This window comes from Vigna angularis, chromosome 6, assembly GCF_016808095.1.
Source record: "Vigna angularis cultivar LongXiaoDou No.4 chromosome 6, ASM1680809v1, whole genome shotgun sequence".
Lineage (NCBI taxonomy): Eukaryota > Viridiplantae > Streptophyta > Magnoliopsida > Fabales > Fabaceae > Vigna > Vigna angularis.
The window spans coordinates 20,334,450-20,362,226 of record NC_068975.1 but is presented as its reverse complement, the minus strand read 5'-3'; the positions used below and the strand labels follow the sequence as shown (position 1 = coordinate 20,362,226).

General features: G+C 38.2%; 1 protein-coding gene across 4 annotated transcripts; it reads right to left on the bottom strand.

Moving 5' to 3' along the window:
- Positions 1-78: 78 nt before the first annotated feature.
- Positions 79-27,180, bottom strand: LOC108321909 (uncharacterized). Of its 4 annotated transcripts, XM_052878651.1 has the most exons (19): positions 26,899-27,175; positions 16,896-16,976; positions 7,531-7,718; positions 6,899-7,003; positions 6,723-6,794; positions 6,390-6,537; positions 5,732-5,814; positions 5,269-5,324; positions 3,938-4,068; positions 3,765-3,855; positions 3,610-3,675; positions 2,869-3,091; positions 2,238-2,339; positions 1,936-2,021; positions 1,741-1,863; positions 1,044-1,113; positions 862-953; positions 616-720; positions 79-545 (listed from the first exon to the last, which is right to left on the bottom strand). In XM_052878651.1, the coding sequence occupies exons 1-19, from the start codon at positions 27,057-27,059 to the stop codon at positions 429-431; spliced, it is 2,100 nt and encodes a 699-aa protein (XP_052734611.1). In that variant the 5' UTR covers positions 27,060-27,175; the 3' UTR covers positions 79-428. The 4 variants fall into 4 exon arrangements, 3 of the variants coding, with proteins under 3 accessions (XP_052734611.1, XP_017409306.1, XP_017409307.1); XM_017553817.2 differs by lacking the exon at positions 16,896-16,976 and having other exon boundaries at positions 26,899-27,174; XM_017553818.2 differs by lacking the exons at positions 16,896-16,976; positions 26,899-27,175 and adding an exon at positions 8,018-9,616.
- Positions 27,181-27,777: the final 597 nt, after the last annotated feature.

The window sequence follows — 27,777 nt, the reverse complement described above, 5'->3', positions numbered from 1 at the left end:
ATGGTTGAAAAAAACTGAGTCTTTTAATTTTTCCATTTTAGGTTAGATAAAAGAAAAATATACTTACATTTCCTAAAAAAAACATAACAAAGTTTAATATTATAATGGTAAGGTTTATCATTGCCCACTTTATCCATTCAAGACAGATATTGTAGAAAAGAAACATATACAGTATCTTCAACACACTTTCAAAACATAAATTCATAATTAGAAAACAAGATACACTGCTAAATTGATATCGTAGAAACTCAGCACACTGTTCTTTCGAATGAGCATTAATATAGACTTTCTATATGGCTGCAAGAATTTTCATCCGAGTTTCTCAGTTACTGCAGAGCACAATTTGGATTTGGGAGAAGAAAGAATGCTAATGACTTTCTTTTACATAGTTGCAGAGAAATTCAACATGAGTACCTCTAGAAAAGCCATTAGCAATCAAAGTTGTCAATTTTGATAGGAGTAATATCATCAGCAACATCAAAGTGCCCAATCAATCGTGCAAAGAATACCATTTCTTGTTCAATTGTATTCTTAATGTTCTCAGCCTGCACCAGCACATTACTCCATATAGTCAATGTTTCATTCTAAAAGATAAATAACTAAATCAGAACACACCTTTCGGAAACCGTGTTGTTCCCCTTCATACTCAACAAGAGCAACTGGCACACCTTTCTCCTTCACTGCCTGGTATATTTTTTCAGCTTGATCCGGTGGCACAACCTGCGGTGCATAGATTGATCAACTTGATTTGTGAAGACTATATGTTCACTAAGTGGAAACGGTGACAATTTACAATTTACATTCATGGTCCTTCAAATATTAGATATGGTAAGGGGAAATAATAATAACACTATTACTAACCTTGTCCTCCAATCCTTGAAATATTATAATGGGACAAGAAAAATCATCAACATGATTAATAGGAGATCTTTCATACATCTCCTTATCACCTCCTGCAACCGGTTGTAATAAACTGAGAACCAAATGAAACAAGTAAACCAACAAAATTAGAGGTACCTTAAATGGTCATATTGTTGACTTACCAACTAGATTTTCAACATAATGGGATTCAAACTTATGAGTTTCTGCTCTCAACAAATTGAAGTCAGCTATCTGTTCAATAGACCCCCATTGCCAAATCAATTCCATTGGTAGGAAAATAGTCAAGGATTTAAATGAATGGAATTGAAATATTCAATATCAACTTGTTCAACTTTATTTGTTTATTTAAATAAGCAATCTCAATATTGAGATTCATTTGATAATTTAAAGGAGTTGAGTTTAAATTTTCAAAATTCAACATTAAAGACTCGTTATTTTTGTTTTTATGACTAAGCACATTTTATATTAATTAATAAATAAGTTAAATGAGTTCAATTTATTCTCTTTTTTCTTAACAACTCAAACTCATACTTTTTATTTGACTTGCTTAAATAAATTAATCAAGCCTAGTATCTAATTTTCTTAAATCCAACTCATTGTTCAATAGTTTGACTCGATTGATTCATTTAGATGCTTAGCAATAGCTATATTCTTTCCTGAAGTTATAAAACAAATACTGTAGCTTCCTTGATAGTGTTGGCCAAAAGGTTAAGAAATTAAAACTCATACCTTAAATCTATTTAAAACTAATCCAAGTTGTTATTACAAATTACTATAAAACTTTTGTAATAATCAGTAGCACAATGAATTGCTCATGGGGAACAAATGGGAAAAAGAAGTGTCAGAAGATGCACTCACTCCATACAAAGAAGCACCAGCCTGAAAAGTATTTCTGAAAGCAAGAACTGCCAAGGTGGTATACCCACCAGCAGAGCCACCCATTATACACAGCCTCTCCTTATCCACCTTTCCACTCTCCACCTAGATAATAGAGTATATCATATTCCCCTTTGCTTAACAGATTCACCAACCAAAAAAGTACGTAACAATTACCAAATATGTAGCACAACTACAACAGTCATTAACATCAACTATTCCCCACTGTCTCAAAAGTCGTTCTCTGTATGCCCTGCCATAACCTTCCAAATAGTATGAAAGACAGAAAAAACTAAGTTTCGTCTTCTAAACAAGTCAAAGTGACTAAAACAGGCTACAAGTTTATACAAAAATGAATATTTTCCGGGGACTCAGATAAATCAAGGACCGAAACCAAAAAAAAATTTTATAGAGACTAAAAGTAAAAGTGAAAAGGATGAAAAACAATATCCAGCACTTCCACAAGATGAAAAACAAACCAGTGCTTCCCCCATAATTAACATCAACGACTGCCCAACCTCGGCTAGTCCAGTACTGAACGCTCAAATTTAAAATTCCACGAGTTTCTTGAGTTGGGCCACCTGAAATATTAAAAAAAATGTATATATAGGAGTTTCTGTTGCATGCACACGACAACTTTGACAAAAGTAATGAAGTGCAATGAAAGCAGTGACCAGGTAAAACTGTATTCAGTTCAGAAATTTTAGACAAAGTTGTTTTGAAACAACTGAATTAAATTAAGAATATTAATGTCATAATTGTTAAAATGAGAAACTTAAAATAAACTAATGCACAGACGGACAAAATCATGAGTACTGTCCAGTTTACAGATAGAATTAAACCAAAGATAATGTGTATTCAACAATGTAAAAACAAAATAACTATTGTCACTGTCATTACAATGCTCTGACAACCCAAGCAGCATTAGCATACACTTATAACTTTTAAAGGCAGTTCATTATCAATTATCAAGTAGATCACTAGAAATTAAGCTACATAAAAATGTTGGATGCAAAGGGAAGACCACATTTTCAGCATCTAATTGATCAAACAAACAAATAAGAATATCAAATAGAAAGTGATAATTTCAGATTCAGGACCCAGAATTACCGTGACTCTTCAATAACAGTGGAGGCTTTTCTTCTTCACTAGCTTGGAAATCAGGATTAGATGGTGGGTAAAAGTATGCATAAGCATTTTGACCAGGAACGGCAGTTGGGAATTCAATCAACTCTGGCTTACTGATGTATGAGCTATACTTTAGACTATCTGGTGATGAGGACCAGATAATATTGAAATCCACTGCTTTTGATTTATCATCATCAAAAGTCACCTGGAAAGCAAGAGAGTTGTTATGGGGTGAATCGAGATAACAAATAAATGGAATGATAGCTGAAACTCTAATTTGCAGATGCTGTTGTGGTTAGGGAAATTGCAGTTGCAGTCATTGTGAGGGCTTCATTTCAGAGTGTTGTGAAATTGTTATATGATTTCACCAAATATAAAAAAGAATTCCACAGTTATTCTAATTATTATTAGTATATCTTTTATTTTTAAGACTGTAAAATTGTAAGATTTTTCATCGTTTTCCACTATCAGATACCTATCAACACTTCTGTAACCACCCATACTACAACACCTCATGAACCATAGAGACTTGAAATAGAAGATTGAAGTTTGAATGTCCTTTTTTGACAAAAAAAAGCAACATAGAATGGAGTTAAAGTTCTGTTGTGACCTTGTTGCAGCTATGTTGCAGATGCGTTGAGGAAATTCACATGATATAAAATCAAACTATAATTTAGGTGTTGCAGTTGGTAATTTAAAACCCTTGGTGGAATAATAAAGTACCTTGGCCACTGATGATGGAAGAACCTCAGATGCTCCCTCCACGTACAAGAAATCATTACCAGATGTCTAACGAAATGTTTGAACAACTAAGAATGCATTTCAAAAATTTATTTAAAGCCATAAGTGAAGAACAATGAAGCAATTTTGGAAGTTACTATGTTATTTATGTCTGTGCAAGGGAAATCAATCACAGTTAGCTTTGAGCCCTCTACATCAACAATACCCAGATATGACTTTCCATGCTGCCTATAAAAAGCAAAACTTTGAATTAAATTACCAATTTGGACACACACGCACACAAATTTATAGGTAGTAGACTTAGAATCACCTGTAACTGCAAGCAATTAACTGTTTAGAACTTTGAACAAATTCATAAGAATTCACACCAAACGTCCAGAGTGGCCTTGTAAACTCAGCTTCTAAAGAATAAACTGACACGACCTTATTCTCAGACTCAATCTGCAGTCAATTATTATATAAGTTAGAAAAGGATAAGTAGAAATTCAAATAATTAATTAACTTTTAGTGGCTACAGCATGTCCAACCAGAAAAGGCAGTCAAGCATGCTTGCAACTGAATTATTTGTCACAATCATCCTTTGCACAGGGAAATCCAAGCCAAACAGAGAGGGAGCAAGCGATCATATGAAGAGCAAAATATCAACAGAAAGCATTTGTATAACTAATTTAACCTGAACCTCACTGAGTGGATCAAGCCCCAAAAGAAGTTTACTATAATGAATCATGTCCAAAAATAATTTTAACGTAAATTTTATATAATCCTTCACTTTTCAATTGTTGTTTTGAAATTAGCCATTTCAAGATGAGTTTGTCATTGCAAGTTATTAAATCAAGATTAAATCACTCTTGGAATTAAATATCCAAAAGAGTGTTTAATACATTCCATAATCAAAATTACCGAAGAGTTTAAACACTCCTCTAGAATTTTACTTCCAGAATAATTAAACGTTCTTGCTAACTTAATACACTCTTGACAAATCACTTTCAAAATTATATTTTTAGAAAAGTGTTAAATGGTTCCAGAAAGATTTTTAAATACTCTACCGAGATTTTAGTTCTAGAATGTATAAAATGTTTCTTCCGGAAATTTTGTATATCAAAGATCATTTCCATTGTTAGATAGAAGTAATTTTGGAACAACAATTAAAAAATAAAGGATGGTGCAGTTAGCAACAAAAGTGGCGAGAAAATCAATTTCCTTTATGTAAATTTAACATATCTAAAAGATATTCAATACTTAGTTGTTCTCAACAAACAAGTCATATAAAATTCATAGGTTAGCTTTTGTAGTAGAAAACTTTTCAACATCTTAATTTGAAAAATTGAAAGTTGACTCCATTGCAAAATACACATAGAAATTCTATTTTTTAAAAACCAACAAATTTATATTTTATCAGCAGGAAATACGTCTAGTTAACTACGAATTCTTCATCTAAATTTGTTTATGTTTAATAAATTTCACAAATAGTGTAAGTACTAGAATATCAATTTATACCTACAACAGGTCTAAAATTATATATAAACAAAATTATTCAGTGTATCAAAGTATTTATTACTGCAAAAATTAGAAATCAGAAGTTCTTGAAAACTACCACAGATAGTTAATGGCTTGGAGAAATAATAGGTGAAAGAAAATTACCCATTTGTGGAGATTCCAAAAACCATTTTCTCTATCTGTGATGAAAAACAACTCCCCTGCATATTCACATAAAATATAATAACCAGAATGCTCAGAAAGATCAAAATAAATGTTCCTATTGGAGTTAGTAGTAAGTTTAAAATCACCTCCATCAATGCGAATAGAAACCAACATGAGTAAAATCCATGAAAGTAAAAACATAAAAGTTTTAAATTATGTAACATTACGAGGTCACAGATTAACATAGATCAAGGATCCTGAGCCTATGTCTGGAGTTATAATGATTTGATAATCTTAAGAAAACATTTACTCAACAAAATTTATCATGCCTTGACTATTGAAAGGAAACATCTACCAAACAAAGCTAAATGATTGATTTAATGTTAATATGTCAACTTTCGGTTGAATAAAACAACCAAGTATTGTTTGGGGTAGGGAGTTACAAAAAAGCTAGTTTATGTACCCTCAGAGGACCACTTGGGTTCAGTTGGAGACTCCACAAGTGAAGGATCATGCCCAGCAACACAAACACGTTTGTAGATCTCACTGCAGGAAACCATGAGATGATCAAGCTTTAAGTTGAAACATGAACTATGAATATACTAAAAATCATGTAATCCAATTATCATCTAGAACTTGAAAATGAGATCCACGATAAAAAGATGGAAACAAAATAGAAGGTTAAGAGGAAAAACTTTTAGAGAGAATTAAATCTGTGCATGACCCTGTATATGAATAGTGCATGGAGACAAGAGGGTGGATAAGTTGTGTTAATAGTTGAGATTTGAAATGTGATACAAACCAAGTGATCCTTGCATCCTTTTCTTAACTATGAAAGGGCAACACCGTGTAGTGTTACATAATCGACAAAATATTAGACCTGAGTTGGATTCTTCAGAAAATAAAGAATATATCGCCAAAGGCACAGGCAGTGGATATTCATATTTAAGCTCAGCATATCATAGATAGACTTGTAAGAAATTTGAAAAACCAAAACACAAATAAGAAATGAAAACGATTCTGCCTTTCCACAGTTGGGAGATCTACATGGCTACATGTTAAGCAAACTATCTTAATTCTTATAAGTTACTTGTACCATAATAACAGAGAGTTTTGCTCACCCATTTTCAGAAATATAGCCAACCCAAAGTTCTGTTTTGTCCCATGGCATGTTGGGGTGATTCCACTGAATCCATGCTATTCTCTCACTTTTAGAATCTAGACGTGGGTAGGCATAGAAGTCACTCCCACCAACTAGAACAACTGGTTCTGAATGTCACACAACCGAGTCAGACATCATATCAAACAATTGATGCACAATGGAAACAACACTCAAGCAACTGAAAATAACACAAACGTTCGAAAACCTTGGATGAGCAACAATGAAATACTTATCAGCGATATCATTCATCCTCTCCACAAGTTAAACACACTAGTAAGATGGAAAATTTTACCCTGAACATCTTTGCTGCCAAGTGCTATGGATACAATAGTTGTAGGTGGATTTAGACTGCTTTCACGACGATCTAGCAACATGATTAAGCATTTATGATCATATAAATGAACGATTTAACAACACTGGGAACAAGCCACCTGAGCGTTGAAGATAAACTTATAGTGCATTTCTTACCTTCCCTAACACAAAGAAAACGGTTAAATCGTGCATCCAATATTCCATCAGCATAGCTGACTACGGGTCCACCATAATCCGGAGTGAGTGGTAAAGGAGGCTCATCTACAAGGCAAATGAATCATAAAATTCAAACAATGAAATACAAAAAATGCTTAACATACACCTTTTGATAGTAACATAATACAAATTCAGTATTCCTAGATTAGTTTTATATCTAATCGACGTCAACTTCCAACATTTGTTAACTAAGTTACCGATTAAAGAATTGAAATAAGGAAGTTTCTTTGAAATTCATACTACAGTGTATTATAAAATCAGAGGAAATTCCAACATTTGTTAACTAAGTTACTGGTTAAAGAATTGAACTAAGGAAGTTTCTTTGAAATTCATACTAGAGTGTATTATAAAATCAGAGGAAAACACATTTTTACACATCTCAATATAAAACTTTCCACTTTCAAAACATTTGTCTTTGTCTATAGAGAAAACAAAACAAAATGCAACTAACATAGATTGAACTACACATCAGATCAAAGGGGCACCAACAAACATGTCATTTCGTGGCAACTATACTACAAAAATGGAAAATATGGTATTGGATAATGAAAATTTACGCTTGCAATACTGACCCAGAGAACTGATGGACTGCTTGTACAACCTCTGATCATTGTAATTTGCAAAGAAGACAACATCCCCAGAAACAGTAAAAGCAGCGCCTCCATATTCCTGAGCCAATGTTCTCACTCCAAACTCCTTAGGAGTAATATCCACAGCCTCACCTCCTGTTTTTTCTGGCTCAAGAACAAGAACTCCACGCCTGAACCAAATAGGAGTGCCAAACCAAAAGGGTAAACATGCAAACTCAAAAAATCAAAGCATTTATATGAAAGAGTGAATGTTTAGGATTTATTATATAAAAACATAACAGTTTTTAATATTTTATTAGGTAATCAGAAATATTTAGGTGTTATACTTTAAAAATTTATTTAAGAAAATATTAAGATAAAACTATTTTGCACCCCCATTGAAATTCGTTTGGATAAAAGAGAATACACAATTAAGGTTCGGAGACGGTTTTTAGATATACGTTTCTAGAGGGCCTGAATGACTTCTTACTGGAACATTCGTTGATCTTGGAACATTCGTTGATCTTCAAGTTCAAAGCCTCCAATAACCAGGCAGAGTATGAGGCCCTAGTGGCCGGCCTGGAGCTAGCAAGGGATATGGGGGCACGGAGGGTGGTGTGCCGGACGAATTCCCAGTTTGTCGTGGGACAGATGAATGGAGAGTTCCAAGTGAAGGAGGAACAACTCCTCCGGTATTTCCACAAAGCGACTGCCCTGGCAAAACTGTTTGATAAGGTCGACATCAGACACATTCCCCGCGAGGACAACACTCGGGCAGACATGTTAGCGAAGCTAAGTTCGGGGAAAGATAAAGGGCAGTTGACGACAATCATACGCCAAGTATTGCTGCAACCGTCAGTCGAATGTTTGGCGGTGTCAAAGGATGAAGTCGGGGACTGGCGAACGGAGATTCGAGCAGTAATGGCCCAGCAAGATGCAGGTCAACCGATTAAGCCGGCCAACGCCAAGAAGATTGTCTGCTACCTTTTCGTAGGGGACGATTTATATAGGAGAGGGTTTTCCATCCCCCTCCTCAAGTGCCTCGGTAAGGAAGAAGCACAATACGTCATGAACGAGCTCTATAATGGAATCTATGGATTCCACACCGGTCGTCGAGCTCTGAAAGCTCGAGTGTTGCGGGCCGAATACTATTGGCCGACCATGGAGGAGGACACTAGGTCCTTCGCTCAGAAGTGCCTCAGCTGTCAAGCCCACGCCACAACACACACGCGTCACCACACACCTTGCACACCATGACGTCGCCCTGGCCGTTCGCTCAATGGGGGATGGACATAGTCGGCCCGTTCCCCATGGGCCGGACGCAGAAGAAGTTCCTCCTGGTAGTAATCGACTACTTCACCAAATGAGTGGAGGCTGAACCCTTAGTGACCATCACGGCGTCGCAGGTACAGAAATTCTGCTAGAAATTGGTGTGTCAATTCAGTCTTCCACGAACAATCGTTACGGAAAACGGACGACGATTCGTTAATAAAAAGTTGGCAGAATTTTACAAGGGTTTGGGGATCAAGCACGTTACGAGTTCGGTGGAGCATTTTCAAACGAACGGTCAGGTGGAAGCCGTGAACAAGACCATCGTGGCCGAGTTGAAAAAGCGATTGGGCGGAAGGAAGGGAGCGTGGGTTGAAGAGCTCCCGGAAGTGTTATGGGCTTATCAGTGTACCCCGCATGGGACAACCGGAGAGACGTTTTTTAACTTGACATATGGCACTAACGCCATGTTGCCTGTCGAGTTGGGAGAACCCTCTCTACGCCGCCAGATGGAGGACCTTCAGTTAAACGATGAGGAGTTAAGGGTGGAACTTGACTCCCTGGAAGAACGAAGAGACCGGACGGTTTTAAGGGCAGAAGCGTGTAGGCGAATGGTAGAAAGAAAATACAACTCAAAAGTTTGGCCTAGGAACTTCCAGGAGGGCGATTTAGTATGGATAAAGACTAGAGAAGCTCGGCGGACGGCAACTCACGGCAAGCTCGTAGCCAAATGGGAAGGACCTTTTCGAATTTCAGAGGCCCTGGGAAACGGAGCTTACAGGCTCTCATACCCGGACGGACGCCCCATTCCAAACACTTGGAATGCCACTTACCTTAAATTTTATTTCAGTTAATAGTTATTTCTGATTGTACATTTTCTTGAGATGATTAATACAATGACATGGCGTCTCACTTTTGCCAAAAATCTCTACAATAAGGACATACTCCAACAAAGTGCTTAATCAAAAAAGAAATCTGGGTTGATGAACGGCGAGTTCCAAACGGAACCACTGTCAACCTAGCAGGACGGTGAACGACGAGTTCTTCCCATAGAACCATTGCCGCCCGGATCGTGCCAAAGCCCAAGTTGATGAACAACGAGTTCCGAACGGAACCATTGTCAACCTGTCCGGGCGGTGAACGACAAGTTCTTCCCATAGAACCACTGTCGCCCGGATCGTGCGAAAGACCAAGTTGATGAACGATGAGTTCCAAATGGAACCACTGTCAACTTGGCCGGATGGTGAATGGAAAGTTCCTCCTAAAAGAACAATTCATCCGATCCGAAGTGCGGATTATCATAAAAAGCTATTAACGAAAATAGCAAGATGATAAAATCAAACAACCAGCCGAAAAATAATGATAACTTTGGCGAATCGAAAAAAAGAAATTGTATTGACGCATATGGAGGTATACAAAAAGTCAGTAGTGGGCCGGTAAAACCAACACCTAAAACACGTTATGATGTTGGCCGTCCGGCCACACATATGATTACATCAAAAAATAAAACAAAAAACAACCCCTAACATAAAACTAAAAACCCTAGTCAGCCAAACGACCGTCATCATTGCCCGCGGCGTCGTTAACCTCTTCGGCCTCATCATCTTCAAGCTCAACCTCTTCCTCTGCGGCCTCAGCGTTCGGAGGATTCTCCAACTCCGGTTGCGTCTCCTTGGTAGCCGGGGACTCGAGTGGGACCAAGACCCCATCGAACACATCTTTCTCTATGTCGAAACCCAAGGAAAACGGCTCCTTCACCCCCATAAGGACAGACGCTTGGTGGAGAGCTTTGTTAAAACCCTCCTCGTGCTCGAACACGATACCCGCCTCCAGCTCGGATATCTTCTCTTTGGCTTTCGCCAAGTCGTCCGCTAGTGCTCGGTTCTTTTGGAGAAGTCCGATCTCCGTTTTCTTTTGACGGGCAACTACCACCTTTAGCTGCCCACACTCACCCACCAGCCGATCATAGTTCTCCCGAGCATCATGAAGCCGATCGGTTGTCTCAGCTAGTTTCTCCTTGGTCTCATCGAGCTCGACTTGAAGCTCGTCATGTTTCTTATCCGACTCATTCTGAGCCAAGAGCACCTCCTCCATGGCCGCCCGAAGATCATCAGAAGGTTCGTTTCCTGCAGCAGCAGCGACGCCCAGAGGAACCACAGCAGTAACAGCTAGGGAAGCCTTGGAGTCGGCCGGTTGGAAGAGGAGGCACATTTGATGGTGGGTGGACAAAGGGCGGTCGGGTAACCCGTTTCGGGCCGCTCGCGGAGCTAGCACCGACTCTTTTCCTCGAAGCCATTGGAGGAAATCATCCGTCCTTTGCATATTCATTGATAAGGAATATATACAAAAATCAAGCTATAATTTAGGCTGCTGCTATAACTGACAAGCTATAATTGAGGCTAACCTTTAGGCAATTAATACTACAAAATATACTCAAAATAATAACAAATTATTTTATAAAAGATCATGTAGATCATGTCTAACACACCCCCGCAGTCGAAGCGGGAGGTTTACACACGCTGAGACTATCCCGAAAATCATCAAAGAGTATGCGCGGAAGGCCTTTGGTGAAGATATCAGCAATTTGATAGCGGGACGGAACATGAAGGACACGGATGTCGCCACACGCAACTTTTTCACGTACAAAGTGAATGTCCATTTCATTGTGTTTTGTGCGTTGATGCTGAATTGGATTACCTGATAGATAAATGGCACTCATATTGTCACAATACACCATTGTAGCTTTGTGAATTGGGCAATGAAGCTCAAGAAGAAGGTTTCGAATCCAACAAGATTCAAAAACAACATTAGCTACTCCTCGATATTCGGCCTCAGCACTAGAGCGGGATAATGTAGGTTGTCGTTTGGACGACCATGAAATCAAATTATCACCGAAGAAAACACAATATCTAGAGGTAGATCGTCTAGTATCCGGACATCCACCCCAATCGGCATCTGTGTAGGAGAGGAGGTTGCCAATGGTGGATTTATACAGATGCAGGCCAAAATCAATAGTACCCTGAATGTAACGTAAAATACGCTTGAGAGCATTCATGTGATTTTCCTTGGGATCATGCATATGAAGACATACTTGTTGCACCGCATAAGAAATGTCAGGCCTCGTAAGTGTAAGATATTGTAATGCACCTGCAAGACGTCTATACTTAGTAGGATCCTCATACGGAATGTCATTAGAGGCACCAAGTTTGGACTTTGTATCAACCGGTGTGGGACAAGTCTTACAATTAGTCATCCCTGCTCTTTCAAGAATTTCTTCCGCATATTTTTTCTGCGAGAGAAACATACCGGTTGCATTACGGGTAACTGCAATCCCTAAAAAATAGCTCAGTGGACCAAGGTCCTTCATAGCGAACTCTGCACTTAATAATGACATAATTGACTTTCTAAGAGAGTCACAGGAGGCTATTAGGATAATATCATCAACATACAACAGAATATATGCAATGTCCGATTCTTTATGATATATGAAAAGTGAGTGATCAGATTTACTATGATTGAAACCGATTGTGGCCACATGATCTGCAAAACGCTTGTACCAAGCACGAGGGGCTTGCTTTAGGCCATAGAGTGATTTCTTTAACAAACAAACATAATGAGGATGAGATGAATCTTTAAAACCCATGGGTTGATGCATATAAACTGTTTCATTGAGAGTACCATGTAAAAAAGCATTTTTGACGTCCAACTGATGAATGGGCCATGACTTTGATAAGGCAATGCTCAAAACTGTGCGAATGGTCGCCGGCTTCACTACCGGGCTGAATGTTTCATCACAATCTACTCCTTTCTTTTGTGACCTACCATCACCTACAAGACGGGCTTTATGCCTCTCAAAAGAACCATCAGAGTTGTGTTTATGTCGAAAAATCCACATAGACCGAATTACATTCACATCAAGAGGTCGAGGTACCAACTCCCATGTCTTATTTTTAATCAGAGCATTATATTCATCAGTCATGGCATTTTTCCAATTTGAGTCATGAAGAGCACTCACCGGATTTTTAGGTAAAGGGGAAATATAGGTGGTGGTGGAAGTACTCAAATTATGGGCATATTTGGGGTTGGGTTTAACTATGCCATGTTGACTACGAGTGGTCATTTGGTGAGGTCTGGGATCGGGTACTGGGGGCTGATGGGTAGTGGTCAGAGAAGAGAGAGGAGTATTTGGGGAGGCTAAGATCTGAATGGTGGGAGCGGGTGGGGTTGGTAGAGGAGAAGGTGGTCGAGAGTCTTGGCCTGGATGTGTGGTGGGGTTTGTAACAGGGAGAGTGGGCCATAAGTGATGAGTTAAATGTGGAGAGGTGTCTTCACTTAAAGGGTCAGACACATTTGGGGATGGAGCATGTATTTTTGAGAAAGGAAATTGTGTCTCATAAAAAATTACATGACGGGAAATAATAATTTTTCCACTCGAAAGATCATAGCACTTGTAACCTCTATGATGTGATGGGTAGCCAAGAAAGGCACATGGGGTGGACCTTGCTTGCAACTTATGAATTGTAGTGGCTGGAAAGAGTGGGTAGCATAGACAACCAAAGACACAAAGATGGGAATAGATGGGATCTTTCCGATAGAGGACTTGCGTTGGGGAACAATATTCGAGAACTTTGGTGGGAAGAATGTTTAGAAGATAAGTGGCCATTTGAAGAGCATAGTGCCAAAAGGAATGTGGCATGGATGAGTGTGCTAATAAGGTCCGCACAATGTTATTGATTGATTTAATTTGCCTTTCAGCTTTGCCATTTTGAGGAGAGGTGTGAGGACAGGAGAATCGAAATTGCATTCCACTTTGTTGGCATAATTTTTGAAATTGACTATTAGCAAATTCCTTTCCATTATCACATTGGAAATTCTTGATGTCTCTTTCAAATTGTGTTTTAATTAGAGTTGTGAACGATTGAAAGAGGGAAAAAACTTGTGATTTTTTAGAAATGGGAAAAGTCCACAAGAATTTGCTAAAGTCATCAAGAAACAATACATAATATTGATGGCCAGAAGAGCTAGATATAGGTGATGTCCAAATATCACTATGAATAATATCAAATGGCAATTCAATGAACGAACAAGACGCATTAAATGGCAATTTCACGTGTTTACCAAGAGGACAAGAAGTGCAAAAATCAATATTGCCTTTATTACAATTGATAAAATTTTGACGATAAAGAGAGCTGAGAATAGTAGGTCCTGGGTGGCCTAAGCGATTGTGCCACAAATTAGGAGACAAGGCAATTAAGGCTGAAGGAAACGTTGGGGAAAATATGGCCTGATTTTTGGAAGGAATGGGGTAGAGATCTCCGGAGCTGTTACACCTCATTAGATGGTTCCCCGTCTGCAAGTCCTTCACAGAAAATCCAAATGGATCAAACTCAACAGAAACCAAATTGTCACTTGTAAATTTACGAACAGATATTAGGTTTTTAATGAGTTTTGGGGCATGCAACACATTGTTTAGGTTTAAAGGAGGGTGGGGTGGGGATAGTGTAGTGCTTCCATGACCATGAATAGGAATCAAATGACCATTACCAACAACAATATTATGATCTTTGCTCGAATAAAAATAAGATGAGAGTGTACCTTGGTCCGCCGTCATATGAGAGGTAGCACCAGTGTCCATATACCAATTCTCATCTGGTTGAGATAGTGAAAGGCTATGTATGGCCGCATTAATATCTGTAGGTGTGTAACCAACATTGGATGGTGCTACTGATGCATTGTATGCTTGTTGTGGTGGTCTTGATCCAAGAATACCAGCTTGGCGTGGAGGTCTAGGCTGCCATGAGGCTGCTGGATAAGGACAGGGAGGTTGGGCCCACCCTGCCCAAGGATTAAAGAATGGATGCTGGTACGGTGGGTAGGTTTGGTACTGCTGCTGTTGTGGTGCACCGCCCCTTGCAGCGCCTGTAGCCCAGGCACCACCGCGTCCGCCTTTGCCACCGCGGTTGTTGTTACCTCTGCCTCGGTTGTTTTTCTTGCCTCGATTGGGATTATTACGAGCCTGTGATGAAGTGATGTTGTTGTTATGGTGTTGCGGCCGTGAAGAGAAGCCTTCATCCACGGTTAAGAGGGCAGTGGAACCAGATTCACGGGTTGCTCGCTCCTTAATCGTGGTCTCTGTTACCAATAAGGAGTATTGGTAAATCTTGAAGAAATTTGTTTTGATGATGTTACAAGAAGTTTTAGTTGCAGAAGATATTAGAATTAGTTAAAAGCAATTTGTAGAAATTAAATGTAGTAGGAAATTCTTGTAAACCCTGTAAACTTACATTTTTAACTACAATAATCGATTATGATGAAGCAATAATCGATTATCACAAGTCATACTTGAATAATCGATTATCACTTCATATAATCGATTATCACATCTTTGAAAACCTATAACGGACTTTGAATAATCGATTATCACTTACAATAATCGATTATTCATGGCAGTTGGGAGCTGACCTTTGGCATTCAGTGTACTTGGCTATATATTTTGTTTTGGAGAAATTAGAATGAAAAACGTTGTTTTTGAACTGAGAAAGCTTAGAACACTGTGTGTCAGAGGAACGTTCTCAGAAAGCTTTTTGTTCATTGTTCCCTTGCTTGGTCTTGTGAAAGGAGAGGCTCGCGTATCGTGTGTCGATAGTCGGAGCAGACTCTCTTCAAGTTAGCAAGGTGCTCTGCCTGGTCTTGTGAAAGGAGAAGCTTGTGAATCGTTGGTCGATTGCTGAAGTGGTTCTCTTCAAGTTGGTAGAGTAGTTCCATTCATTTTTATTGTTCATTATCTTGTAATCTGTTAAACAATTTTTAGTGAAAAAGGTTAATCACTATTTATAGTGATTAACGACTGGACGTAGAATCTTTTGATTCGAACCAGGATAAAAATTTTGTGTTGTTCTTCTTATTCCCTATACTTATTTTATTGTACGTACATCAACCGTTTGGAAATTTGTCTCTAAGAAAATTAAATTTCTAAAACGAACCATTAAACTTGATTTGTGACCGTAACACGCTTTCTAAGTATTTTATTCCGCTGCGCGACTCTATAACGATACCGATTGTTCCGACAATTGGTATCAGAGCTTGCTTTGATATTCTTTCAAATCTTTTCGAAAATGGCCGGTCATCAAACTCAAGTATATGCCGAGGGTGCTTCCATCAACAGACCACCACTCTTTACTGGTGATAACTATGCATTCTGGAAAGTCAGAATGGAAATTTTTATGGGGTCTGTTGACAGAGGCATCTGGGAAGCTGTACTAAATGGTCCCTATATTCCTAAAAGAACTGTTGATGGTGTAGAAGTAGAAAAACCATACTTTAGCTGGACTCCTGAGGAAAATAGAAGAGCCCAATTTGATATTAAGGCTCGTAATATTATTTCATCTGCTGTTGTACTTGATGAATTTTATAGAATTTCAGTATGTAAGACAACACAGGAAATGTGGGAGGTCCTCAAAGTCACACATGAGGGTACAGACGACGTGAAACGTGCAAGGAAGAATACACTCATCCAGGAGTATGAGATGTTCAGAATGCAACCTGGAGAACCAATTTCTGATGTCCAGAAGCGTTTCACTCACATTGTGAACCACCTAACAGGTTTAGGTAAGAATTTTGACACTGATGAATTGAATGTGAAAATTTTGAAATCATTAGACAGGTCTTGGCAACCAAAGGTGACTGCCATCTCGGAGTCTCAAAACCTCACTCAGATGTCAACGGCGATTCTCTTTGGAAAGCTTCGTGAGCATGAGCTTGAGTTGAGAAGATTGACGGCTGAAGAAGATCAAGGCAAAAGAAAGACACTAGCCTTCAAGTCCGAGATCTCCAAAGGAAAGAACTCTAAAAGGATTGAAGATGATGACTCCGATGATGATGAAGAAAACATGAGTCTTATGATTAAGAAGTTTGCAAAATTTATGAAAGCCAAGGGAAAAGACAAATACCGTGAAGAAAGGAAAGAAAATCATGGATCTTCTTCAAGCATTAAATGTTATGGATGTGGAGAAAGAGGTCATGTGAAGACTGACTGTCCAAAAAATAAGAAAAGTGAAGAAAAGAAAGAAAGAAAGTTTCCAAAGAAGAAGAAAGCTTACATAGCTTGGGAAGAGAATGCTTCTAGTTCTTCAAGCTCAAGCGTTTCAGATGAAGAAGCAAATTTGTGCTTAATGGCAGACCTAGAAGATGCAGGAAGCCAAGTAAGTGATTCTAGCTTAGAGTCAAGTAATGAGTTTGACTTACAAAAGGCATTTCTTGATTTGTTAAATGAATCTGAAAAACTTGATGTTGCTCATAAAAAGCTAAAGAAAGAGCATAATGAATTGAAATTGAGATATGAAAAAGTTCTAGATGACGAAGTTGTTTTAAGAAACAAAGTTAGTAATTTGGAAACTAAATTATCTGAATCTGATACTATTGTACATCCTATTGAATGTCTATCATGTAAAAGTCATCTATTTGATATTGACATTCTTGAGCACTTACTTGCAAAGGCAACTAAGTCTAAATCATATGCCAAAACAAACTTTGAGAAAAGCAATGCAAGAAGTGGAAACACACATCTACACAAAAAATCTAAAGTGATAAGAACCCGTAGAGTTTGGGTAGAAAAAGGGACTTTTGTGAAAAATAAAGTGTATAAGGCTTGTTGTTTTTACTGCATGAAACTTGGTCACACCTCAAACAAATGCAGCATCAAACACTTTGGTGTTCCAAATGGTAAATATGCATGGGTTAAAACTGTAAAATGATGTATGTTGGCATAAACTAACCCCAAGGACCCATAATAAGATTGGGGACCTAAAGTCTTGCTCAAATTTGTTTTGTAGGAACTTATTAAGTCAAAAAAGTCACTGTGGTATCTTGACAGTGGTTGTTCAAGACACATGACCGGTGACAAGAAAAAGTTCATTTCTTTTGAGAAGAAGAAGCAAGGCTTTGTGACTTATGGAGATAACAACAAAGGTAGAATCATTGGAAATGGAGACATTGGAGGAGGAAACACATTGACTATAAAGGACGTATTATGTGTTGAAGGTCTCAAACATAACCTCCTAAGCATAAGTCAATTATGTGACAAGGGTCTCAAGGTAACTTTTGAACGTGATAGATGCACCGTATATCTTAAAGATTCTACTGAAATTGCTTTGCAAGGTGTTAGGCATAATAACATTTACTTGATTGATATTGAAAATGCATCTAGTCATAATATAACATGTTTAGTTGCTAAAGAGGAAAACCCTTGGCTATGGCATAAAAGAGCTGCACATATACATATGCAACATTTGAATAAATTGATTTCAAAAAATCTTGTGATTGGTTTGCCAAATTTAAAATTTGAGAAAAATAAACTTTGCTCTGCATGTCAAAAGGGAAAGCAAACCAAATCCTCATTCTCATATAAAACTATGATTTCAACATCAAAACCTTTAGAACTTCTGCATATGGACTTGTTTGGTCCATCTAGAATTAAAAGTTTTGGTGGAAACTACTATGCTCTTGTGATTGTTGATGATTACACTAGATTTACTTGGACATTCTTCTTAACCCTTAAAAATGAAGCTTTTAAAGCATTCAAATCGTTTGCAAAACGTGTTCAAAATGAAAAAGAATTGAAAATCAAAACCTTGAGAAGTGATCACGGTGGTGAGTTTGAAAATGAATCTTTTGAAAAGTTTTGTGAAAAACATGGAATTGCTCATAATTTCTCTGCTCCAAGAACTCCCCAACAAAATGGTGTTGTTGAAAGGAAAAATAGGTCATTAGAAGAACTAGCTAGGACTCTTTTAAATGAATCAAATGTGCCAAAATACTTTTGGGCTGATGCAGTTAGTACTGCTTGTTACGTGTTGAACAGAATGCTAATTAGGCCTATTCTTAAGCTAACTCCCTATGAACTGTTTAACGGTAGAAAACCAAATGTATCTCACTTGAAAATCTTTGGATGTAAATGTTTTGTTTTGAATAATGGTAAAGATAATTTAGGCAAATTTGATGCTAAATCTGATGAGGCAATCTTCTTAGGATATTCTTTAACTAGCAAAGCATATAGGGTGTTTAATAGAAGAACCTTGACAATTGAAGAATCAATGCATGTTGTCTTTGATGAAATTGTGGACCTTGAGGTGAACCCTCTTGAGTCAAATAAATCAATTGCAGGTGATGAGGATTATTTGAGGGAAGCTCTTGAAGAGATGTATCTAAATGAAAACTATCCACCAGAAACTCAAAATGAACATCAAGTAGTTGATCCTAAAAGCTATCAACAACCAAGAGGACTTTCTCTGGACAACATCATCGGAGATATATTAAAAGGGGTAACTCCTAGACACAATCTTAATAATTTCTGCTTAACAGTAGCTTTTGTGTCTCAGGTAGAACCTAAGAACATAAAGGAAGCTCTTCAAGATGATAAATGGTGTGTTGCTATGCAAGAAGAACTTAATCAATTTGAAAGGAATGATGTTTGGCAACTCATTCCTAGACAAGATGATCTTCAAGTCATTGGAACAAAGTGGGTGTTTAGAAACAAGCTTGATGAAGATGGAAACATCACAAAGAACAAAGCCAGGTTAGTTGCAAAGGGCTACTGTCAAGAGGAAGGTATCGACTATGATGAAACTTACGCTCCAGTAGCCAGGTTAGAAGCAATTAGATTATTACTTGCTTATGCCTCTTTGATGAAGTTTAAATTGTACCAAATGGATGTGAAAAGCGCATTTTTGAATGGTTTTATTAAAGAAGAGGTATATGTTAGTCAACCTCCTGGTTTTGAGGATTTTAAATATCCTAATCATGTTTATAAGTTAAAAAAGGCCTTGTATGGTCTTAAACAGGCACCTAGATCTTGGTATGACAGACTTAGCACCTTCTTGATTGAAAATGATTTCTCTAGAGGAAAGGTTGATTCCACCCTATTTATTAAGAAAGTAGGAAAACATATCTTGATTGTTCAAGTATACGTAGATGACATTATTTTTGGGTCTACAAATAATTCATTATGTGAGGGATTTGCACAAATCATGCAAGGTGAATTTGAGATGTCTATGATGGGTGAGCTTACCTTCTTCTTAGGGCTGCAAATAAAGCAAATAGATGGGGGGACTTTTGTCTCTCAAACTAAATATTGTAGAGAAGTACTTAAGAAGTTTGGTATGGATACTTGTAGAGAAGCCAACACACCTATGGCAACGTCTTGCTATTTAGATAAGGATGAATCTGGTGAAGGGGTAAATGAAACCATGTTTAGAGGAATGATAGGATCCCTACTGTATCTAACTGCTAGTAGACCAGACATTATGCAAAGTGTATGTGTGTGTGCTAGGTACCAAGCTAATCCTAAAGAATCTCATCTAATTGCTGTCAAAAGAATTTTGAAATACCTTAAAGGAACCACTTCTTTTGGACTCTGGTATCCATCTGATGCTTCACTTAGTTTAATAGGTTATTCTGATGCAGACTATGGTGGCTGTAAAATTGATAGGAAAAGTACTAGTGGCACTTGTCATTTTCTGGGTTGTTCTTTAGTGTCTTGGCATTCAAAGAAACAAGCTTGTGTAGCATTATCTACTACTGAAGCTGAATACATTGCTGCTGGAAATTGTTGTGCCCAAATCTTATGGATGAAACAGCAACTGGAGGATTTTGATATCTTCCTTGATCACATTCCTTTGAAATGTGATAATACTAGTGCTATCAACCTAACTAAGAACCCCATAATGCACTCAAGAACTAAGCACATTGAAATTAGACATCATTTCTTGAGAGATCACATTCAAAAGGGAGATTGCCAAATTGAATACATTGACACGATACATCAATTAGCTGATATCTTTACTAAAGCCCTGCCTAAAGATAGATTCTATGAGCTTAGAAGAGAGTTAGGGGTATTAGACATGTCTTAGACTCCACATTTATGGTTCTTTGCAAATTTTCAAAATATCAGCGTTAATAATCGCTTATCATCAGGTCATAATCGATTATTCCAAACCTGGGATACATCCTCTACACTACCATAATCGATTATGAATCTTCAAACTCATCCCTGGAAAATCATGAGCAAATAATCGATTATCTTCATACATAATCGATTATCGCACAATTTCTGGAACGAGACCAATGAGCAGATAATCGATTATCACTTACGATAATCGATTATCACGCTACCAGTTTCAAAAATAAAGCCGTTAGAGACTCCATAACGGCTCAAAACGGTCATAAACGGCTAGTTCTTCCCTTTTCTTATAAATAGGCCTCGATAATCGATTGTTAGCCATCTCTTTGCACCTAGAAACTACTGAAATCAAAATCTTGAGCTTCAAATCCCTCCAATTTTGCTCACTCTCTCAAACTATCACTCCCTCAACCTTTCTCCATGGCAGATTCAAGGAGACATCGCCGCAGAGCTGTTGGAGCATCCTCTTCCTCTCAACCACGTCCGGCAACGATTGATGGATGGATTTCAGATCAAGAAAGACATGCGGACTATGTTTCTTCCTGGCAAGAGAGACGCATCATGGCAGTAAAGTATATTCGCCTTGATTTTTTCGGTTTCTATGGATTTCAATTTCCAGCGCTGTTTAATGATCAAGGACTCTCAAATCTGGTGGAGCAAAACGGTTGCATTTATCCCGATCTCATCAGAGTGTTCTACTTCAACTTGCGATATCGAGATGGGATTATTTCCACCAAAGTCAAGGGTGTCCCTATAATTTTAGATGATGATGTGTGGACCAACGTTGCCCACCTACCCATCTGGGATGATGCTGTCAAAGTTCATCTCGGACTCCAAGATTTCGATCGCTTATTGACCTTCCAATCCTTCCTACGTCACCCTGAACAACAGACTAATCGAAGGCAATTGCTTGTTGGAGGTTTCAAGGTTGAAGAAAGGATGATTCACTACTTACTTGTCTGGATCCTCTGTCCTAGAGCAACCAATCATGCTCAATGCTCTGAACAGGATCTACTTCTTCTATATGGGATCCTGAATCACATCCACATCGATTGGCCTGCTCTCATTGCTGACACTATGGTAAAAGCTAAGAAATCCCATTCTTATCACCTTCCTTATGCTCTTCTTATTTCTAGAATCTTGGAGTACAAAGGGGTCAATATTGAAGGAGAACTTGTCCAAGCCACTCAAGTTGTTGGCTCGGAAATCGGCGACACTACCTTTCGTCAGATGGGATTCATTACTAGAGGCAGGGTCCTTATTCACAAAGATGATGATCATCCTGATGTAGTTGAAGATGATGACATGGACACTCATATGGCTGACCCCGTAAGTGCCGCTGCTCCGTCTGATGCTGGACCATCCAACATACCCTCCTCTTCCTCAATTTCTATGGAAGAACATTTTGCAAGGTTATCTAAACAATTGGAGGATATGAGTCTTGCACAAAAGACTCACTTTGAGGCGATTTATGATTGGCAACGATCTGTTGATGAGCACATGGTTGATCAATTTCTTGATCTTGATGTTCGCCTATCTAACATCGAGAATCATCTCAACATTCAACCTCCCGAGAGATCTCCTAGTCCTGAGTTTTAGATATAGGTTCTCTGTAAGACTGTTTTGTTGTTTACTTGCCATTTCATCTATGTTATAATTCAGTCTGTTATGTGTCCTCTTCCAATGTAATCTTTATTTTCATAAATAAAATGATCTCTTGATTATATGCATCCTTTGATTAATTAAGGGGGAGATCATATTTAGGGGGAGCCTTTAACATCTGATCTTTTTGCTTCTGATCAAAAAGGGGGAGAAGTATAAATTATTACAGGTATTGCTAACCTTGTTGTTGTTTGTTAGCTTGTATGTTTTGCAGATAAGCCAAATTTGCTTTTAAAATTGAATTTTTGATCATCATCAAAAAGGGGGAGATTGTTACCAATAAGGAGTATTGGTAAATCTTGAAGAAATTTGTTTTGATGATGTTACAAGAAGTTTTAGTTGCAGAAGATATTAGAATTAGTTAAAAGCAATTTGTAGAAATTAAATGTAGTAGGAAATTCTTGTAAACCCTGTAAACTTACATTTTTAACTACAATAATCGATTATGATGAAGCAATAATCGATTATCACAAGTCATACTTGAATAATCGATTATCACTTCATATAATCGATTATCACATCTTTGAAAACCTATAACGGACTTTGAATAATCGATTATCACTTACAATAATCGATTATTCATGGCAGTTGGGAGCTGACCTTTGGCATTCAGTGTACTTGGCTATATATTTTGTTTTGGAGAAATTAGAATGAAAAACGTTGTTTTTGAACTGAGAAAGCTTAGAACACTGTGTGTCAGAGGAACGTTCTCAGAAAGCTTTTTGTTCATTGTTCCCTTGCTTGGTCTTGTGAAAGGAGAGGCTCGCGTATCGTGTGTCGATAGTCGGAGCAAACTCTCTTCAAGTTAGCAAGGTGCTCTGCCTGGTCTTGTGAAAGGAGAAGCTTGTGAATCGTTGGTCGATTGCTGAAGTGGTTCTCTTCAAGTTGGTAGAGTAGTTCCATTCATTTTTATTGTTCATTATCTTGTAATCTGTTAAACAATTTTTAGTGAAAAAGGTTAATCACTATTTATAGTGATTAACGACTGGACGTAGAATCTTTTGATTCGAACCAGGATAAAAATTCTGTGTTGTTCTTCTTATTCCCTATACTTATTTTATTGTACGTACATCAACCGTTTGGAAATTTGTCTCTAAGAAAATTAAATTTCTAAAACGAACCATTAAACTTGATTTGTGACCGTAACACGCTTTCTAAGTATTTTATTCCGCTGCGCGACTCTATAACGATACCGATTGTTCCGACAGTCTCTTCCAACTTCAAACGAGAACATGTTGTAGCAAAACTAGGCAATTCATCCTTCTGTTGCATAACCGTGACAAAACCAGCATAGGCTTCGGTTAAGCCAGCGAGCAAGCGGAGCACAGGACGTTGATCGGAAATAGGAGCCCCGACATTAGATAATTGGTCAGCAAGAGATTTGAGGTGGTTGCAATAGGCGGAGGTGGAGGAGAAATCAGTTTTGTACATGTTTGTGAACTGAGTTTCAAGATACACCGCCCTAGAGTTTTTATTATCTTGGAATAAATCAGCTACATGCTGCCAGGCTCTTTCAGCCGAATCATCAGCCACGAGGATCGATGTGAGAATATCAGGAGATATAGTCGCATAAATCCATTGAAGTACAACAGCATCAAGACGGTTCCATAGTGGGAGACCAGCGGCCTTGGTTGTTTGATATGCTGTTATGGCTGCAGCATCCGTAGGGGGGATGATATGTTCGAGCACTGAATGAACTTTAGCTTGGACCTTAAATAAGGTTGCCCATGAGTGATATTGGCCGGTTTCCATGTCCAAGGTGATTGGAATAAGATGCTTCACGTTGGTGACAACTAGGGCAGAGTAATATTTGGAATTGTCGGCCATTGATGGGCAACAATGGGAAGAAGGAAGGGGAGAAAAAAAAAATTGCTTGGAAGAATAGAAAGAACAGTGACGGCTAGGTGTTTTAGAATTTGAGGAAGGTAACCTAATCTGATACCATGGAGGAAATCATCCGTCCTTTACATATTCATTGATAAGGAATATATACAAAAATCAAGCTATAATTTAGGCTGCTGCTATAACTGACAAGCTATAATTGAGGCTAACCTTTAGGCAATTAATACTACAAAATATACTCAAAATAATAACAAATTATTTTATAAAAGATCATGTAGATCATGTCTAACAGCCATGAAGTTGGGTTTGCGGGGAGGAGGAGCAGACATGACATCTGACAAACACACAAAAATCCAGTTAAGTTAACATCGACTTATTAAAAAAGACAAACCGAAAATAAAATACCATACCGAACGTCTTTCGTTCACAATCCTCATGACGAAGGCATTCGACTAAGCCGCAAGCAGAAAGACGGTAGGGGAGAGCGTTGATGGTTCGAACGACTTCCAAGTCGATCGGGTTAAGTACACCAATTGGATAGGCCTTTATTTTCTTGGGGTTCCTTGTCCAATAAAAGGGGAACAAGGGATTTACTATTGCATCATCAAACTCATGACGGCCGACCTCGTCAATAATGATTTTGAAGAATTGATTCTTGAAATTATTGTACGAGTCAGAAGACGAACGAAAGAGGGTCCTATCTTTGACAGATGTCAAAGAAACCCAACCACCTTTAGGGAGTGGGCGAACGTCAAAATAATGAAAGAAAATCGGGATCGTCTGGGTTATCCCTATGGCCGAACACTTCGCCATAAACGCCTGGACAGCCGCCCAAGCATTTGGATGTAGTTGTGCAGGGGCAACGTTCAATTCCCTGAGAACGGCCATTTGAAACATGGTAAAAGGTACCCGGACGCAGAGTTGATCGAAAAAATTGGCGTACATGAAGAAGAAATCGTCCGGACTTGACCCCTTCCCATGATAAACCCGCTCGTTCCTCCTGCTCACTCCCGCCCGTATCAATCGGGAATCCTCTACGTCTTTGACAATATAGAGCCGGCCGATTCTCCATGCCAGCGCTTTCTTAGTGCCATACTCCGATGCGAACAAACTAGCATCGTGCGGTGCCCAGTCATACCCTGGGATAGCGGTCACGTTGCCAACCGGATCTGCTGGCACGTCATCTATAGGTATACCACCCTTGAGAAGATGGATGGGTATCCCGAAGATAATCCTCTTATCCGCACACATGGGGGAGTTAGGCTCCGGCGACCGATCGTCATTATTTACAGGAGAGCTTAACCCCGGTGTTCGGTCGGACTCTTTCAGGAAGGAGGACGACATCGAGCTCGGAGAAGAACCACGCTCGCCATCACCGCCTGTCGATCCCCCGCCACTTCTGCCTAACGACTCCAAAGAAGACTCAACATGGACGACTTCCATTTATTACCTGAGGGAAAAAGAATACTCTGAAGACGGAAGAAAAAGAAGAAAGAGTGAAAATGACAGCGTTCCCACCCTCCTATTTATAGGAAAAATTTAACCGTCAATGCATCTTCACCGTAAAAAAACTCCCACGATCAACGGTCCATATGCGAAGACGCCTCAGCTCCCACCATCACACGCACGACGCGTGTTTTCCCGCCCAAACCCATTTTCGAAAATGGGAGGGCGACAGGATTTCCAATGCTTGGAACCGGTAGTCACATGGCACACTCACCAGCACAAATCCTCGGCCAAAGACGAACAATCCGTAAAAGGAACTCCCATACCTACAACCAACATAGTCAGCTTTCAACCCAACGTCCATTGCGTGCACTAGGGCTTGGGGGGCTTGTGTACCATACGGACCGGACGGTCCAAGGAAGACCACGTAGGATCAACCTAACCGGACGGTGCTGCCAAGACTGGCCAGAAGCTTATCATGATCATTAAGACCATGATCAAGGTAAGTAGCGATTAGAGCTATTAGGCTGAAATTGAGCCGTGATTAATTTTTTACTAATCCTAAGCCCATGATGAAAACTATAAATACAGGTCAAAGATGAGTGATAGGTAAGTTGCATTTACTGCACATTTATTACTGTTCTATTGAATTGCCGAACGGTTCATACACTGACTTTGGCATTAGAGAATCTTTGACAAGTTCCTCCCGAACGGAAGAGCAAGGCAGCAAAGCTTGGAGCAAGACCAAACAGCACGAAGGCAAATTAGGAAGGAGTTTGGTGACTCAGCGTATAATCGAAACAAGGACATTAATAATAATGGTAATAGTTAAAATAAATAGTACTAGTGAAAATAGTAATAAAAAACAATTATTAGTAAAATTATATATTGATGTAGAGAAAGGTCAATCCTATTTTATAACTTAAATATGAAATAAGAAACTAATTGATGAAATCAGACTTTTAAAAAGAAAAATCTATGACTTGAATTTCATAAATCATTTTGGCATATTTACACCTTATTTAAGACCACTCATATATAATTTTCTTTTTCAGGCTATGCGAACCATGTTGCTTTGACTTTTTGACTTTTTTGTTGTTCTAAATTCTCCTAAGTGCTTTTCATTCTCACTCTCTCTTTCATACAGAAAAATAAATAAACACATAAATAACAGAGAATTGAAAGACCTTACTTACCCTGATTCTAATGGACGGAATTCCAGCCAAATGAGGCGGCCTCGGCCATCCACAGCGGTGCCGCCCAGATCCTTGGTGGCGCCGGAGACAACGTCGCCGGTGATGGGGGATTTCCATGAACCATAGGGAGCAGCGGTGACGCTAACTGTGGAGAACGCCATTTCCCGTGCGTTGTCCCAGTGAAACAATTAAAATAAAGTGATTTTGAGTTTGAAGGAACAAAGCACAACACAAACGTGCTTATTTCAATGGTTAGATGGAATATGTAACGACCAAACAACGAGTGTAGTAACCTTAAAAATAGACATAATTCTCATAACATAAAGAAATAACCCATATTCATAGTATTATGAATATCTATTTTAGCTCCTGTATTTTTACTATTAATAAAATATTTTTCAGTTGTTTTAAATGAAAATATAACCTAATTAGAAATCGATTATTATTAACAAGTAAATATTAATAATTTTAATTTATATGTAATATAATCTATAATCTGTTGTGAATTTAAGGAGTAGTATTCCAAAAGGAGGGAGAAAAATCGTTTACGTGTAACAACTGTACAATAAATAACAAATGATACACTTATTGACTTGTTGATGAAATTGATACTATGAACAAACAATAAACATTAAAACGTGCTATCATAAATTTAATAGAAGATATTATATTAACTTATTCTTTTTTAAAAAGTAAAACTAAAAGCATTCAAATACAGTGGAATGAAATTAAAATAGTTATTATAATGATAGAAAAGTTTATTAAACCTTAAAATTAATAAAGCAGATTTATCTCATTTTTATATATTTTCAGAATTAAAATCTTGGTTTATGAATAGAACGATGAAATTAATTCCAATAAATAAACAATAGTGTTAAA